At 39.7% G+C, this 13,805-nt stretch overlaps 1 protein-coding gene across 3 annotated transcripts in view; it reads right to left on the bottom strand.

Moving 5' to 3' along the window:
- Positions 1-13,805, bottom strand: part of CAMK4 (calcium/calmodulin dependent protein kinase IV) — a 256,607-nt gene that overhangs the window by 3,231 nt on the left and 239,571 nt on the right. For all 3 annotated transcript variants that reach the window (XM_009240947.3, XM_054555812.1, XM_054555813.2), the window contains 2 exons: positions 8,026-8,101; positions 2,926-3,052 (listed from right to left, as the gene is read on the bottom strand). In XM_009240947.3, coding sequence (XP_009239222.1) covers positions 2,926-3,052; positions 8,026-8,101 — 203 coding nt within the window. The remainder of the gene's footprint in view (positions 1-2,925; positions 3,053-8,025; positions 8,102-13,805) is intronic.

The following is a 13,805-nucleotide window of genomic DNA, read 5'->3' as shown; positions in this document are numbered from 1 at the left end:
TTAAGAGAAAGAAGGCATGGTCGTAAATAAAAATCTGATAGTAGTCATGGCTATTATCCGTTGAACAGGACTACTAATAATTTTATGTAAATGAGCCCTAATCCTTACAACATTTTTGACAATTAGGTATTTTCTTTTTATTTTCCAATCATTTTTCTCCTCTCCCTCCTCATTACTATCTTCCTCACAAAAATACAAAGAATTTATTGAAAGTCAACGTGCACCAAAAATTTATATACACCATTGTTAATCTTCACATTTGAAGATATTGATAACAATCCTAACTGAATTATTAGGAAACTTTCTGAAGGTCAGAATCACACTCAAAGCCTTGCCATTACCCTGCAGTACCCCTTACATCCAATTCCCCAACTCCTCAGCACTTAGTCTCTGCCGACGACACAACAGATGTGGGTTTTGCTAGTAAGTATACATTTATGGAGCTCAAGGATTCTTCCAGTTCTGAAGTTTTAAGCAGTGATAAACTAACATGGGATCTAGCTGAATTAAGGAACATCAAAGCTAACTCTCTTATTCACTTAATGTTTATTAAGGGTGAAAAGAAATGGACGGAGGGCTAAATAAGAGTACTATTATTAAGTTAGTTGATATTAGTTACTTAACATACATTATGTTCCTTAATTCTCACAACAACCTAGAGACAGATACAATTATCATCCTAGATGAGAAAACTAAAGCATAGCAAGGTTAGATCATGAGCCCGAGGTTACAATTCCAGGACATGACAAAGGGGGCACTTAAATCCAGGTGTGTCAGACTCTGAAACTTCATGGTGTACTTCCGGATCCATTGTTTCATCCAATAAACATTTACTGAGTCTGTCTTATATGCCTATGTGGTCCTAAGGTCTGGGTACACATGCTTTGTCCTGCCCCAGACTTAAAATCTAATTAGGGAGGACCATTAAATATATAAGTGATGACTGTTATGAACTGGGGAGTGCAGGGGGTAAAGGAAGATTTTGGCAGAAGGAACCAACTGTAGGTGGGAGGGACTGAAGGGGAAGGCCGACCATGCCTCCCAAGGGATGTCTAGTGGCAGCTGGGGCTTGAGAATAAGAGTTACCCGGTGTGTGTGTGTGTGTGTGTGTGTGTGTGTGTATGCATGTGTGTGTGTGTGTATGCATGTGTGTGTGTGTGTGTATGCATGTGCGTGTGTGTGTACATGCGTATGTGTAATGGAGAAGAAGGTGGGGAGGAGGAAAGAACATTACAGAGCAGAAGAAAGAGCCATGGCAATATCCTGAGCTACGCTGATGAGAAACTAGAAGTGTGGTGCACTAGAGTGAAAAGTGATCAAAGGAGACAGACGTGAAGTCAGTGATGGCACAGGAGAGAGTGGGAGGCCCCAGACCAGGCAGCGTCATGTAGATCTTGTTATGGGTTTTGGATTTTATCCTAAGATTCTTAAAGCAGGACAAGGACATGATGCGATTTATTTATAAGACCATCCCTCTGGATCCCGTGCAGACTGTATTTGAGAAAGGCATGAGAAAAAGCAGGGAGATCAGATAGGAGGTTGGGGCAGTGGTCCGGGGGAGAGAACTGGATGGATTCAAGGGGTGTTTAGGAGCATGGGGTATGACTTGAGGAAGGAGTTGCAATGACATATCCATACATCACACATCACACACACTGACTTTTCCTAGTCATGCTGGAAAAGCCATGAGCCTTAGGGAATCTGTTCCATGAAGGAACACAGAGGGTAACGAAGAAATGCTTGAAGAAAAAAAGAGCACAGGAAAGGGAGTCTGGACAACTGGATCAGCCCTAATAATGTCTTTCTGCTGGGAAGCTGTGTGACCTTAGCAGTCATTTCGCCTCTCTACTCTTTAGCATTCTCATCTTTAAAATGAGAGGAGGACTAGATGCCTCCTAAGACCTCTTCTACATCTAACCTTCTATGATTCAAAAGTCAGCTTTTGATTATGTCTGCGTGGTTGTTCTCTAGTGGATTGATGAGAAATGTTTCAATCTCATGTTAGCATCCTCTTTATTTTATAAGAGGTGAGTGACCTCCCCAGAAGGTATGGATTTCCTGAATGCAAACAAATGTCAATATTAACTTAAGTGAGAAGCAATATAAAAACAAACAAACAAAATGAACTATTAACACAGTGGAACATTTTTATAATGCCAATGATGCATAATTGGACTTATGATACTATGAGGATATTTTAATAAATTTGATGAAATTTCAGGAAGCAATATTGTTTTACTTGAAGTATATCTAGGCTGAGTGCAGTGGCTCACACTTGTAATCCCAGAACTTTGGGAGGCCACAGTGGGGGGATCACCTGAGGGCAGGAGTTTGAGACCAGCCTAGGCAACATAGCAAGACTCCATATTTCCAAAAAACTTTCAAAAATTAGCTGGGTGTGGTGGCATGCACCTGTGTCCCAGCTACTCAGGAGGTTGAGGTGGGAGGATTGCTTAAGCCCAGGAGTTGGAGGCTACAGTGAGCCATGATCATGCCATTACACTCCAGCCTGGGTGACAGTAAGACCTTGTCTCAAAAACAAACAAACAAAAAAGAAATGAAGTATATCTAAATTCTAGGCAATTGCAAGCCATGTTAAAACAGAATTCTGTGTAAACTGTGTTTGAATTCACCCAGCACAGCTTTCTTCATAAGCAAGGTTTTTATACTTATCAGGTAGTAAAAGCTCATTAATACTATAGTAATTGTAGTTTATGATAATTCAACTAGTGATGAGTCAAAAACATATCTAGTTTTTATTCTCTAAGGAAAATGTATTAATGAACTAATTTTATTAAAAATACTTTAAAATTGAAAGAAAATATGGTATTAATAAGACTAAAATTTTTAAAAATTGTACCGACCATTAATTAGTTAAAAATAAATTTATTTCATTTTGTTTCATTTTGTTTTGGTTACACTTACCAAGTCCTTGGCATTTAGAGATACTTCATCCCACCAGGGGGAGATAAAGTAATATTCACAATTCAGAATTCTCCTGAACATGAACTGATCGCCTCTTTCATCATAGAATGGTTCAAATCCACAAAGTCTAGAGGAACAAAATATAGAGAACAAAATATCTTTAAAAGCTCATGTATATTTCATCAAATTTCTGTAGGAATTCAGGACTGTTCTTTTTCACTGCTTCCTGCTATGGAAGCAAGTCTACTCAGCTTAAGTATGCAATTGCCTTATTACAATTCACTATTTATAGTGTAAACACACAATCAAGTCCCCAGGAAGTAGGAATTAATATAAAACCAACTTAGGATTTCTACAAAAAGCTATAATAATAATTATAATTACTGTGTAATAATAATTATTATTATAATTCTTATTACACAGAAAAACAATAATAATAATAGCTAACATTATAGACATTATGCCAAAGCCTTTCCATGGATTTTTTGACAGGTATTGAGAAGACAGACAGACAGGCAGACAGAGATTGAATAGACTTCCAATTTAGTATGAAAGGGAAGAGCTGGGATTTTGAGAGTAAAGAAATTAACAAGTGGAAATTAGAAATGTTCACTTATTTTTATTCTGCCCTATTCTATGAAATCCTCCATAGAAATGAATAAAGCTTTATGATATTTCCATATCATTCCAGTTTGGATTTCACAGTGAACAAAGACAGAAGCTGAAACTATTGTCAGGGAATGACCTTAAAAGATGTATAAGATTAATATAGTCACCACATGCAGCCAAAGAGATGAGCACCCTCAATTTACCTCATTCTTCGTATCATTTTCTACCATGAAGTCAACTTAAAAATGAATGGGAAAAGTGGGATAAAAGGGACAGAGAACTATCTTGGGCATCTTAACAAGAGAGAAAGGAAAAGCGAGTTGTTTGGGACCACCAAGCATCCACTGTTTATAGATGGGTGGAAGTTCTAAAATCAGTAGGGAGCAAGAGGGAACTGCTTAAAAAAGCCCACGCCAGGGCATGTGTTGCATGTGTTCCATTTGAAAAAAAATGAGGGTGGGAGGGAGGATGAATGAAAGACATTTTCCCAAAGGCTTCACTCAAGCTGGGCAGGTTGGTACATAGCATGAAAAATTAAAGTGCATCCTAATACAATGAGTTTTTAGGAAGAAGCAGTTTCATATGTCCTTTTGCTCACAGAATGTCCCACTGGGAGAATGTTTGTCTCTTCCAGATATTCTGGAGCCAGCGAGAAAAATGCAAGGCCTGACAGTGCAGAGGCCTGGGCCAATGCATTCTCCCTTTCCCTACTGAGCAGTCTGCACAGAGAATCCTGCTCCGCTCCTGACCCGCCTGTGGAAGAGCAGCCTAAGGTGAGACAGGGCACACATCCTCACCTTGACAACGAGAGTCTGGCCTTGCCTGCCCTGCCCTGCTCTCCACAACATTAGAAACCTATGGCCTGTTGCAGTTAGTCATGGAGAAATGAGCCAGCTTTCTAGACTTAGTTTAGGAGTTTCCTTGTATTTCCCCTTGTGAAAATCTAGAGACAAAAACGACCACTCAAGAGTAACAGTGCTCAAATGCCTTTTCTCTCATTTCAATCCTATCAGTGACTTTGTGCTTTGGTGACAGAGGTAAAAGGTGTCAACTTCGAGCCTTAGGGCAGAACTATACTGTTGAAAGCTGAAGGAGAGAGTTTGAATCTCTGATATTGTCTGATTTCTGATCAGATCATAAGGCCCAGTCCTGCAGCTTTTGTCTGTAGGGGCAGAGGGTTTAGGTATAAAAGGTAAATATACGAGAATTCCTGGGAGAAAAAATAGAATGGCCTTCATTTTCAGCCTAATGGCGTTCTTAGAAATAGCAAGGCCGTATCAATAGCCTGGTGGTGACAAGCTAGAATTCTTAAGAAGGAAAGAGTGGGCCAGGTGCAGTGGGTCACACCTGTACTCCCAGCACTTTGGGAGTCTGAGGCAGGTGGAGCACGAGGTCAAGAGTTCGAGACCAGGCTGGCCAGCATGGTGAAACCCCATCTCTACTAAAAATACAAAAAATTAGCTGGGCATGGTGGCACATGCTTGTGATCCCAGGTACTTGGGGGGCTGGAGCAGAAGAATCACTTGAACCCAAGGCGGAGGTTGCAGTCAGCCGAGATTGTGCCACTGCACTCTAGCCTGGGAGACAGAGCAAGACTTCATCTCAAACACACACACACACACACACACACACACACACAAAAAAAAGAAGAAGCAAAGAGTGAAGTTAAAATGCAGCAGTAGCCACAAGAAGAGGGACAAAAGAGGTAACAGAATTCTTTACGTCGATAGGAAGAATCCAATGTCTATTCATGGCTTTATTAAAAAAAAGAGCCCCAGAGTTTATATACATACAGACAAATATCAGTAAAACAAATGCCTCAACATTTGGAAGACAGAAGAAAGAATCTGACTGAAGCTTATAATGTAGCTTCATTGTAAGATTTACTTTTCCAGGAAGCATTAACAAAATGGATCTTTAGTTCTAATTCTTCATTTGGTTACTTCTGTACTCTACTCTGTCTGTCTCCAAGCCACTCTGGTGAAATGAGTGAGATGTTAGAGGTCATAGTCTCAGGTGCCCAGCAGGCCACTAAGTGTGCATTAAACCAATCCAATAAAGGAGATACAGAGATCCAGTGGCACAACCCACTAGAGAAAATGTGCCAGTCGACCTTGCCAGTGGACTTCACCAATTATTAATGAACTACAGAGTAAATAAAACGTCCTCAGGCTTAGGGCCTGACAGAAGTTAGCCAAAAACTAAAGAATATTAGTTGTAAGCAGCACTGTTATTTTCATTTTGGAGGCCACCACTCTTACTTTCAGCTAAACCTATTAATTAATTACCTTAAGTGTATAAAGATAAAAGAAATACATAAAATAGTTTGTATAATTTGGCAATGGACTAGGGGATAGGATGGATTTTTAGAATTATCTTCAGGGTTACAATAAAATATTTCTCAAGTAATTATATTTTTCCCTTCATTTTCCCATGTCAGTGATATCATTAAGTTTTATGCATTCCACATTCCAATTTTTCTGGGTAAATGTAACTTAATTTCCTACTTCCATCTCTCCAAGTTCTTTCATATCATTAATACTTAATGCCTCCCAGTACATTTCAACATGTACCTACCAATTGTTGGTACATTGGTACATAAATTGGGTATATTTATACTTTAGGGGCAAACCTACATTTTGGGGACAACAACAGGATTCTTTACCACTCCAAATTCCTCTCAAGCTTTTCTTTTTCTTTTTTTTTTTTTTGTTTTTGAGTCGGAGTTCTGTCACCCAGGCTGGAGTGCAGTGGCGCGATCTCGGCTCACTGCAACCTCTGCCTCCTGGGTTCATGCCATTCTCCTGCCTCAGCCTCCCGAGTAGCTGGGACTACAGGCGCCCACTACCACACCCTGCTAATTTTTTATATTTTTAGTAGAGACGGGGTTTCACCATCTTAGCCAGGATGGTCTCAATCTCCTGACCTCGTGATCCACCCGTCTTGGCCTCCTGAAGTGCTGGGATTACAGGCATGAGCCACTGCGCCCGGCCCCTCTCAAGCTTTTCTAAAGACACAAGGAATTGAGCACACAAAATATCTTTTTGTATCACATATTAGTGGATGGCTATTTGATCAGTTGCTTGTTAAAACTTTTTGTCTTGGCTATCAACCATCATATATCAGGTAAACTTAGAGTTTGCTAATGTGCTTGTGGGCCCTTCCACAGTTAGCCCATTCCTACTCCATATCACCTGGACATTGAATTTTTTAAGATCACTATTAAGTTAAAAACAACTTTAATTAAAAGCATTCTGCTATGGACTGAATTGTATTCCCCCCTCCAACCCCAAAATCCATATGTTGATGCCCCAGCTCCCAATGTCATACTATTTGGAGATGGAGCCCTTGGGAGAAAATGTGGTTTAGATGAGGTCCGAGAGTGGGGTCTTCCTCACGGGATTAGCCCCCTCATAAGAAGAGAGTCCACAGAGCTTGCTCTCTCTTTCTCCCCACCATGTGAGGACACCGTGAGAGGGTGGCCATCTGCAAGCCAGCAGAGGGCCCTCAGCAGAAGCTGACTGTGCTGACACTCTGGTCTTGGACTTCCAGCCCCCCAAAACTGTGAGAAAATAACTTTCTGTTATTTAAGCCACCCAGTCTATATATTTTGTTATGTCAGCCCAGGTAGACTAGTATACCTACTTTCAAACCCTTCAAAATTTCTCTAAATTTGAATATTATGCATTCCGACAACTAACTTTGTAGTACTCTCTAAATGGCAACTAAGTCTCCTTGTTTTGAACCAAACTCTTGAAAGCATCGATATCTTATTTTTTAGTTGTTCTACAGTATTCTTCCTTCTCAGACGCTCTTCTATTTGGTTGATCTTTTCATCACCACCTGCAGTTCCACGATGTCTTTGGCAAATTTCATGAAACTCCTTATTTCTTATTAGACAGGAGCTCAGGAATGGAGTTGGGGATCCAGAGATTAAAATATTTCACTAATTTTTTTTTTCTCCCAAGAAATTTGTGTAGGGTGTTAAAATTTAAGACCCTTGAAAACCTAACAGAAAAAAGAAACAAAATTGATAGCTAAAAATTCATTTAAAATATTCCTGATAAGAAATATACCAGTTTGGAATTGCTTAAGAAATTAAATAGTCATTTGTCTGTTTAAAAGGACTAAGTCTGATAATTTCATATGAGATGCAAATAAGTAAAACAAGAGCAAGTTTACACAGCTGGTCCTGGGCTCATATTCTTTACTATTGTCAAGTAATAAATTGTTCCCTAAATCTGCTGTACATTACATAGTGGATATAGACATAGGGAAAGCCCTGGACAAGAATTCCGGTCTCAAGAAAATTACAAAATAAAATGCAATGTTCATTTTCAGGAAATTCTATCACTAACTGCATTTAGTATGCAACAGAAAATCACAAAAAGGCAAAAAGTAATCTTTATGGTTTTTATGAGAATTAGAGGTATCTAGAAAATGTCACAGAAAGGTAAATAATTTACATAAATATTGCTTTTCTTCACTTACAAGATGTAGGTGATTATTCCTACAGACCACATGTCCACCTCAGGTCCATAGGCACAACCTCTAAGAATTTCAGGTGCTGCAGAAAAAGTGAAAATTGTGTTAAATTAGAGCTTAGTCAATATTTATATTTTAATATCAAGCAATGGGAAAGAAATAAATTCATCAAAAAAATTTCTGAACAGTTTTATAATCAATCTTCTCTCCCCAAACCACAGTATGAACCTATAAATACTTAAGTCTATTTTAGTAGGAGAGATTATAGTCTGTGTTTGGGATGCATAAAATAACACTATTAACTTTAATATTCTATGTCAGAATATCATGGTACTGCTCAAATCAAGTACACAGAGCTATATCTCTGCTACAAAAGACGCAGTACTTCAAACGGAGCTTTGTACAGAGAAAAGAAAGAAATGAAAGTTAAGCATAACAAGGGAGAAAAAAGTCACAAGTATGCTGCCTTGAGATCTAGACCTGCTGGGAGCAGGTGGGTCAGCGAGTGTGTGGGTCTGACAGTGTGCAGGGTGGGAACCAGCGCAGATGGTGAGGAGGGTTGACAAGTATCAAGTATCTAGACTGGACGGTTGCAGCAGGAGCTAGGAGGTGCCCTGGCACATGTCCCGGCATTGAGAGATGCATGTAGGTCTCCAGAGAGCAGCTGATCCCAATCAGCTTGAGGTCATGAACTGAGAAAGGGGAACTTATCTGTGCACAGTGAGGCAGCTTGTATTAGTTCTGCCCGCTGTTGTGAAAAAGGAAGGCTTTCTCAGCCATAAAACAGCCCTGGTGTGGAGAATAGCAGTATCTTTTATATTTTTATTACCTTAGATTTGTGAAAATGGGTAATTAACTGGATCCAGGCACTTTTCCTGAGTACTAAGGGTGTTATTTGTTTGCCTAACTAACAACAGAAGAAAAGGGAAAGTGAGAGCCCCACCATCTATGGAGAAATAGAGCTCAGGCCTATTGTCCAGAGTGGCCTTTCTTGATTTTGAACACAAGTGCTGTAGGTGCCAGCAGCGTTCCTGAAGAAGGAGCTTCTTGATTAATGTTGATGGCTGCTTAAGGAAGGCCTTGGGGATGAGGACACCACACCATTCTCTGGGATGGGGATTGGAATGCAAGTAAACAGGAGTCTCTGTCCATGCTGGCTGGAAATGTCACATTCAGTGTTACCTATCAAGATGAGCTCTGGGGCTGGGCGTGGTGGCTCACACCTGTAATCCTAGCACTTTGGGAGATCGAGGCAGGTGGATCACCTGAGGTCAGGAGTTTGAGTCCAGCCTGGCCAACATGGTGAAACCCTGTCTCTACTAAAAATACAAAAAAATTAGCCAGGCATGGTGGTAGGTGCCTGTAATCCCAGCTACTCGGGAGGCTGAGGCAGGAGAATAGCTTGAACCCAGGAGGTGGAGGTTGCAGTGAGCAGAGATGGCGCCACTGCACTCCAACCTGGGCAACAGAAAAAGACTCCACCTCAAAAAAAAAAGAAAGAAAAAAAAGTGAGCTCTGGAAGGAGGCTATCCTCATGGGACTGTGGATTTACCACACAGGAAGGAATACTCTGGGCATTCCACTGACCTCTTCCCAAACTATCCCTTAACTCTCATCATGTTCCAATTTGAGCTCTTCCCAAACTATCCCTTAACTCTCATCATGTTCCAATTTCCCTGTAGAAGCTGGGCTACATAAAATATGAGGAGTCTTCAAAAAGTTCATGGAAAATGCATATTATAAAAAATTATGCATGAATCTCACAATTTTTTGTACCAAAATAAACTTGTACTAACTTGTCATAACATGTCCAAACAGGATCTAGTCTGAGACACTAAAAAGGCTAAGACTTCAGTTTGAAAAGAGCCTCTATCTGAGCAACATGAATTCTGCTAAAACCAAAGCAAGAACAAACATCAAATTTATGGTAAAGCTTGTGTGGAAGAATGGCAAAATCATTGAGGCTTTATAAAAAGTTTGTGGGGACAATGTTCTAAAGAAATTAACAGTATACAAGTGGATAACTCATTTTAAGAAGGGATAAGACAATGTTGAAGATGAAGCCCCAGTGGCAGATTATCCACGTCAATTTTTGAGAAAAAAATTAATCTTGCTAATGGCCTAATTGAAGAGGACTGTCAACAGCAGAAACAATAGCCAACACCACAGACATCTGTGAGTTCAGCTTACACAATTCTGACTGAAAAATTAAAAGTTGAGCAAAGTTTCCACTTGATGGGTGACAACACTGTTGCACCCAGATCGATGCAGACAAAAATAGAGCTTTCAATGGAAATTTTAAATAAGTGGGATTGAAAGCCTGAACCTGATTCTTCAAAGAATTATAACAGGAGATAAAACATGGCTTTACCAGTATAATCCTGAAGACAAGGCACAATCAAAGCAATGGCTACCAAGAGGTAGAAGTGGCCCAGGATAAGCAAAAGCAGATTGGTAAAGAGCAAGTGTCATGGCAATGGTTTTTTTGGATGCTCAAGGCATTTTGCCTGTTGACTTTCTGGAGGGCCAAAGAAAAATAACATGTGTTTCATATGAGACTGTTTTGAGAGAGTTAGCCAGAGCTGTAGCAGAAAAATTCCCAGGAAACCTTCACCAGAGAATCCTTCTCCACCACAAAAATGCTCAAGCTCATTTCTCTTACCAAACAAGGACAATTTGGTGAGACTTTCAATAGAAAATCATCAGGCAGCTACCTTACAGTAGTAACTTGGTTCCTTCTGACTTCTTTTTGTTTCCTTATCTTCAAATCTCTACAAAGAACACTTATTTTTTTCAGTTAATAATGTAAAAAAGACTGCATTGACATGGTTAAATTCCCAGGATCCTCAGTTCTCTAGGGATAGACTAAATGGCTGGTGTTATCACTTACAAAAGTGTCTTGACCTTGATGCAGTTTATGTTTAGATATAAAGTTTATATTTTTTCATCACTTTCACCATTTTCTGACAAACTTTTTGAAGTGCCCCCTATATGAGCTAAAGATACCTGTACGGTGAAAGGAGGGTGTGCATTCTAGCACTCTACACAGCAATTCAGCAAGATGCACCCTTTAAGGAAATGTATCTGTAGCCAAAAACCTTTTTTTAAATCTACAGATGAATTATTCCTAGAAAACTTTTCTTTTAAGGTTTAATTAACAAAATTAAGAAACATGCATGGCTGATACCAACTACCATCATTCACTGTGCCAGGTTAGCTTTCATTCTCTGGGGCAATCTGTACCCCACAGAAAGTGTCTTTGAGCACAACAGCCCTGACAGTGAACTTTCACTTGCAAAGGGGAACTCAGATTATGCTGCCATTGCGGGAAGGCTATTGCCTATTTTTGTCTCTGGGAGCTGTTCCAGTCAAGGAGCCGAATGCACAGATATTGAGCATGCATATTACACATGCATTAGTCCTTCTCCATCCAGGTCTTTACATCAGAGAATCTTATTCGGTCTGAAATACTATCAAGCCCCATACTGACATTTAAACATAAATATAGAAATATGTTGAGAGAGTCTTTTACATTTTCTGGATCTTGGTTTTTTACCTCTAAACTGTAAATAAATCCAAATAGCTGATTTCCAAGTTAGTTTTGAGTTTTAACCTGCTACCCATCATTAGTAAAGGATGTGTTACTGATCATTCAACAAGAAGAGAGGACAAGAACAAGCATTCTAACCTGCAGACCTGTTGCATTTCTCATTTCTTCTGCTACAACAGCTACTGTGTATGCTGCCCTGTGGGGACTCATCCTGTTGGCTCTAGTGAAATCAACCCTCCCACCCTGTGCAGGCCAGAGACACATACTGGCAAGGGTCAGATGTTTTCTCTAGGCATTGCTAATAGCTCCCAGCCAAAGAACTCTAAGGAAAATGAATAGTGTGCCACAAACTGCTTTTTGGATCCACTATACAGGGAGTCTGAGTTTCACACCTGACATGGCAAGTTCTGATCTGTTGCAGCACTGGGTGCAACCTTACTCTCTAAAGGCAATTTATTTCTTTGTGAAGCATTGTACTGCAATGTGAGTAAACTTGCCACATAAAAAGTTAAACATCCCACAGTGAAGTTAACAGACAAAAGGAATAAAAAATATTTATGCCATCCATAATAAATTTATCTTAAAAATAATTGTTTTTAAAATAACTTATTTTGAAAATCATAAAAAATTGGAGTGAAACAAAGTCAAAACACCTAAATACAATTAGATATCATTTTCAATAACTTTCATATATATATATATATATATATATTTTTTTTTTTTTTTTTTGAGATGGAGTTTCACTCTTGTTGCCCAGACTAGAGCCCAATGGCATGATCTCTGCTCACTGCAACGTCCGCCTCCTGGGTTCAAGCGCTTCTCGTGCCTCAGCCTCCTGAGTAGCTGGGATTACAGGTGCTTGCCACCATGCCCGGCTGATTTTTGTTGTTGTTGTTGTTGTTGAGACGGAGTCTCGCTCTGTCACCCAGGCTGGAGTACAGCTCACTGCAACCTCTGCCTCCTGGGTTCAAGCGATTCTCCTGCCTCCGCCTCCTGAGTAGCTGGGATTACAGGCACGCGCCACCACACCCAGCTAATTTTTGTATTTTTAATAGAGATGGGGTTTCACCATGTTGGTCAGGCTGGGCTCCAACTCCTGACCTTGTGATCCACCCGCCTCAGCCTCCCAAAGTGCTGGAATTACAGGCGTGAGCCACGGTACCCAGCCTAATATTTTAAATTACTAGTTAATATGGCATTGACTTTGTTCAGAACCAGTAGAACACACTAAGTATCAAATGTCCTTGCAGGTAATTATAATAATTTGTGATCTTCTTAGGGCAAGAAAGTTGGCTACTTTCAATTTAGTTCAAGAAAAACCATCAATTAATATATCTTTTAATGGTATAAGCACTCTGGCTGTCCTTCATATCTTTTCTCACCTCATTATCAAAACAAACAAAATAGCAGAAGAAAATCACTTTAAGGAATAAAACAGTTTTCTTGATATTTTTATTTTTATTCCAGTAGTTTGGGGAGAATAGGAGGTGTTTGGTCACATTGAAAATTTCTTTAGTGGGGATTTCTGAGATTTTAGTGCACCCATCACCTGAGCATTGTACACTGTACCCAATGTGTAGTTTTTTATCCCTCACCCCCCTCCCACCCTTTCCCCTGAGTCTCCAAAGTCCATTTGTATCATTTGTATGCCTTTGCTTTCAAATGCTTATCTCCCACTTATGAGGGAGAACATACGATGTTTGGTTTTCCATTTCTGAGTTACTTCACTTACAATAATGGTCTCTAACTCCATCCAGGTTGCTGCAAATGTCATTATTTCACTCCTTTTTATGGCTGAGTAGTATTCCATGGTGTGTGTGTGTGTGTGTGTGTGTGTCACATTTTCTTTACGAACTCATTCACTGATAGGCATTTGGGCAAGTTTCTTTTTCACATGACTTCTTTTCCTCTGAGTAGATATCCAGTAGTGGGATTGCTGGATCGAATGGTAGTTCTACTTTTAGTTCTTTAAGGAACCCCCACACTGTTTTCCGTAGTGGTTGTACTAGTTTACATTCCGACCAACAGCATAAAATTGTTCCCCTTTTACCACATCCACACCAACATGTATTATTTTTTGATGTTTTGATTATGGCCATTCTTGCAGGAATAAGGTGGCATTGCATTGTGGTGTTGATTTGCAATTCCCTGATCATTAGTGATGTTGGGCATTTTTTTCATATGTTTGTTAGCCATTTGTATATCTTCTTTTGAGAATTGTCCATTCATGTCCTTA

The sequence above is a fragment of the Pongo abelii genome, chromosome 4 (assembly GCF_028885655.2).
Source record: "Pongo abelii isolate AG06213 chromosome 4, NHGRI_mPonAbe1-v2.0_pri, whole genome shotgun sequence".
NCBI lineage: Eukaryota > Metazoa > Chordata > Mammalia > Primates > Hominidae > Pongo > Pongo abelii.
The sequence above is the reverse complement of the archived record's forward strand: the minus strand, read 5'-3'. Positions and strand labels throughout refer to the sequence as shown.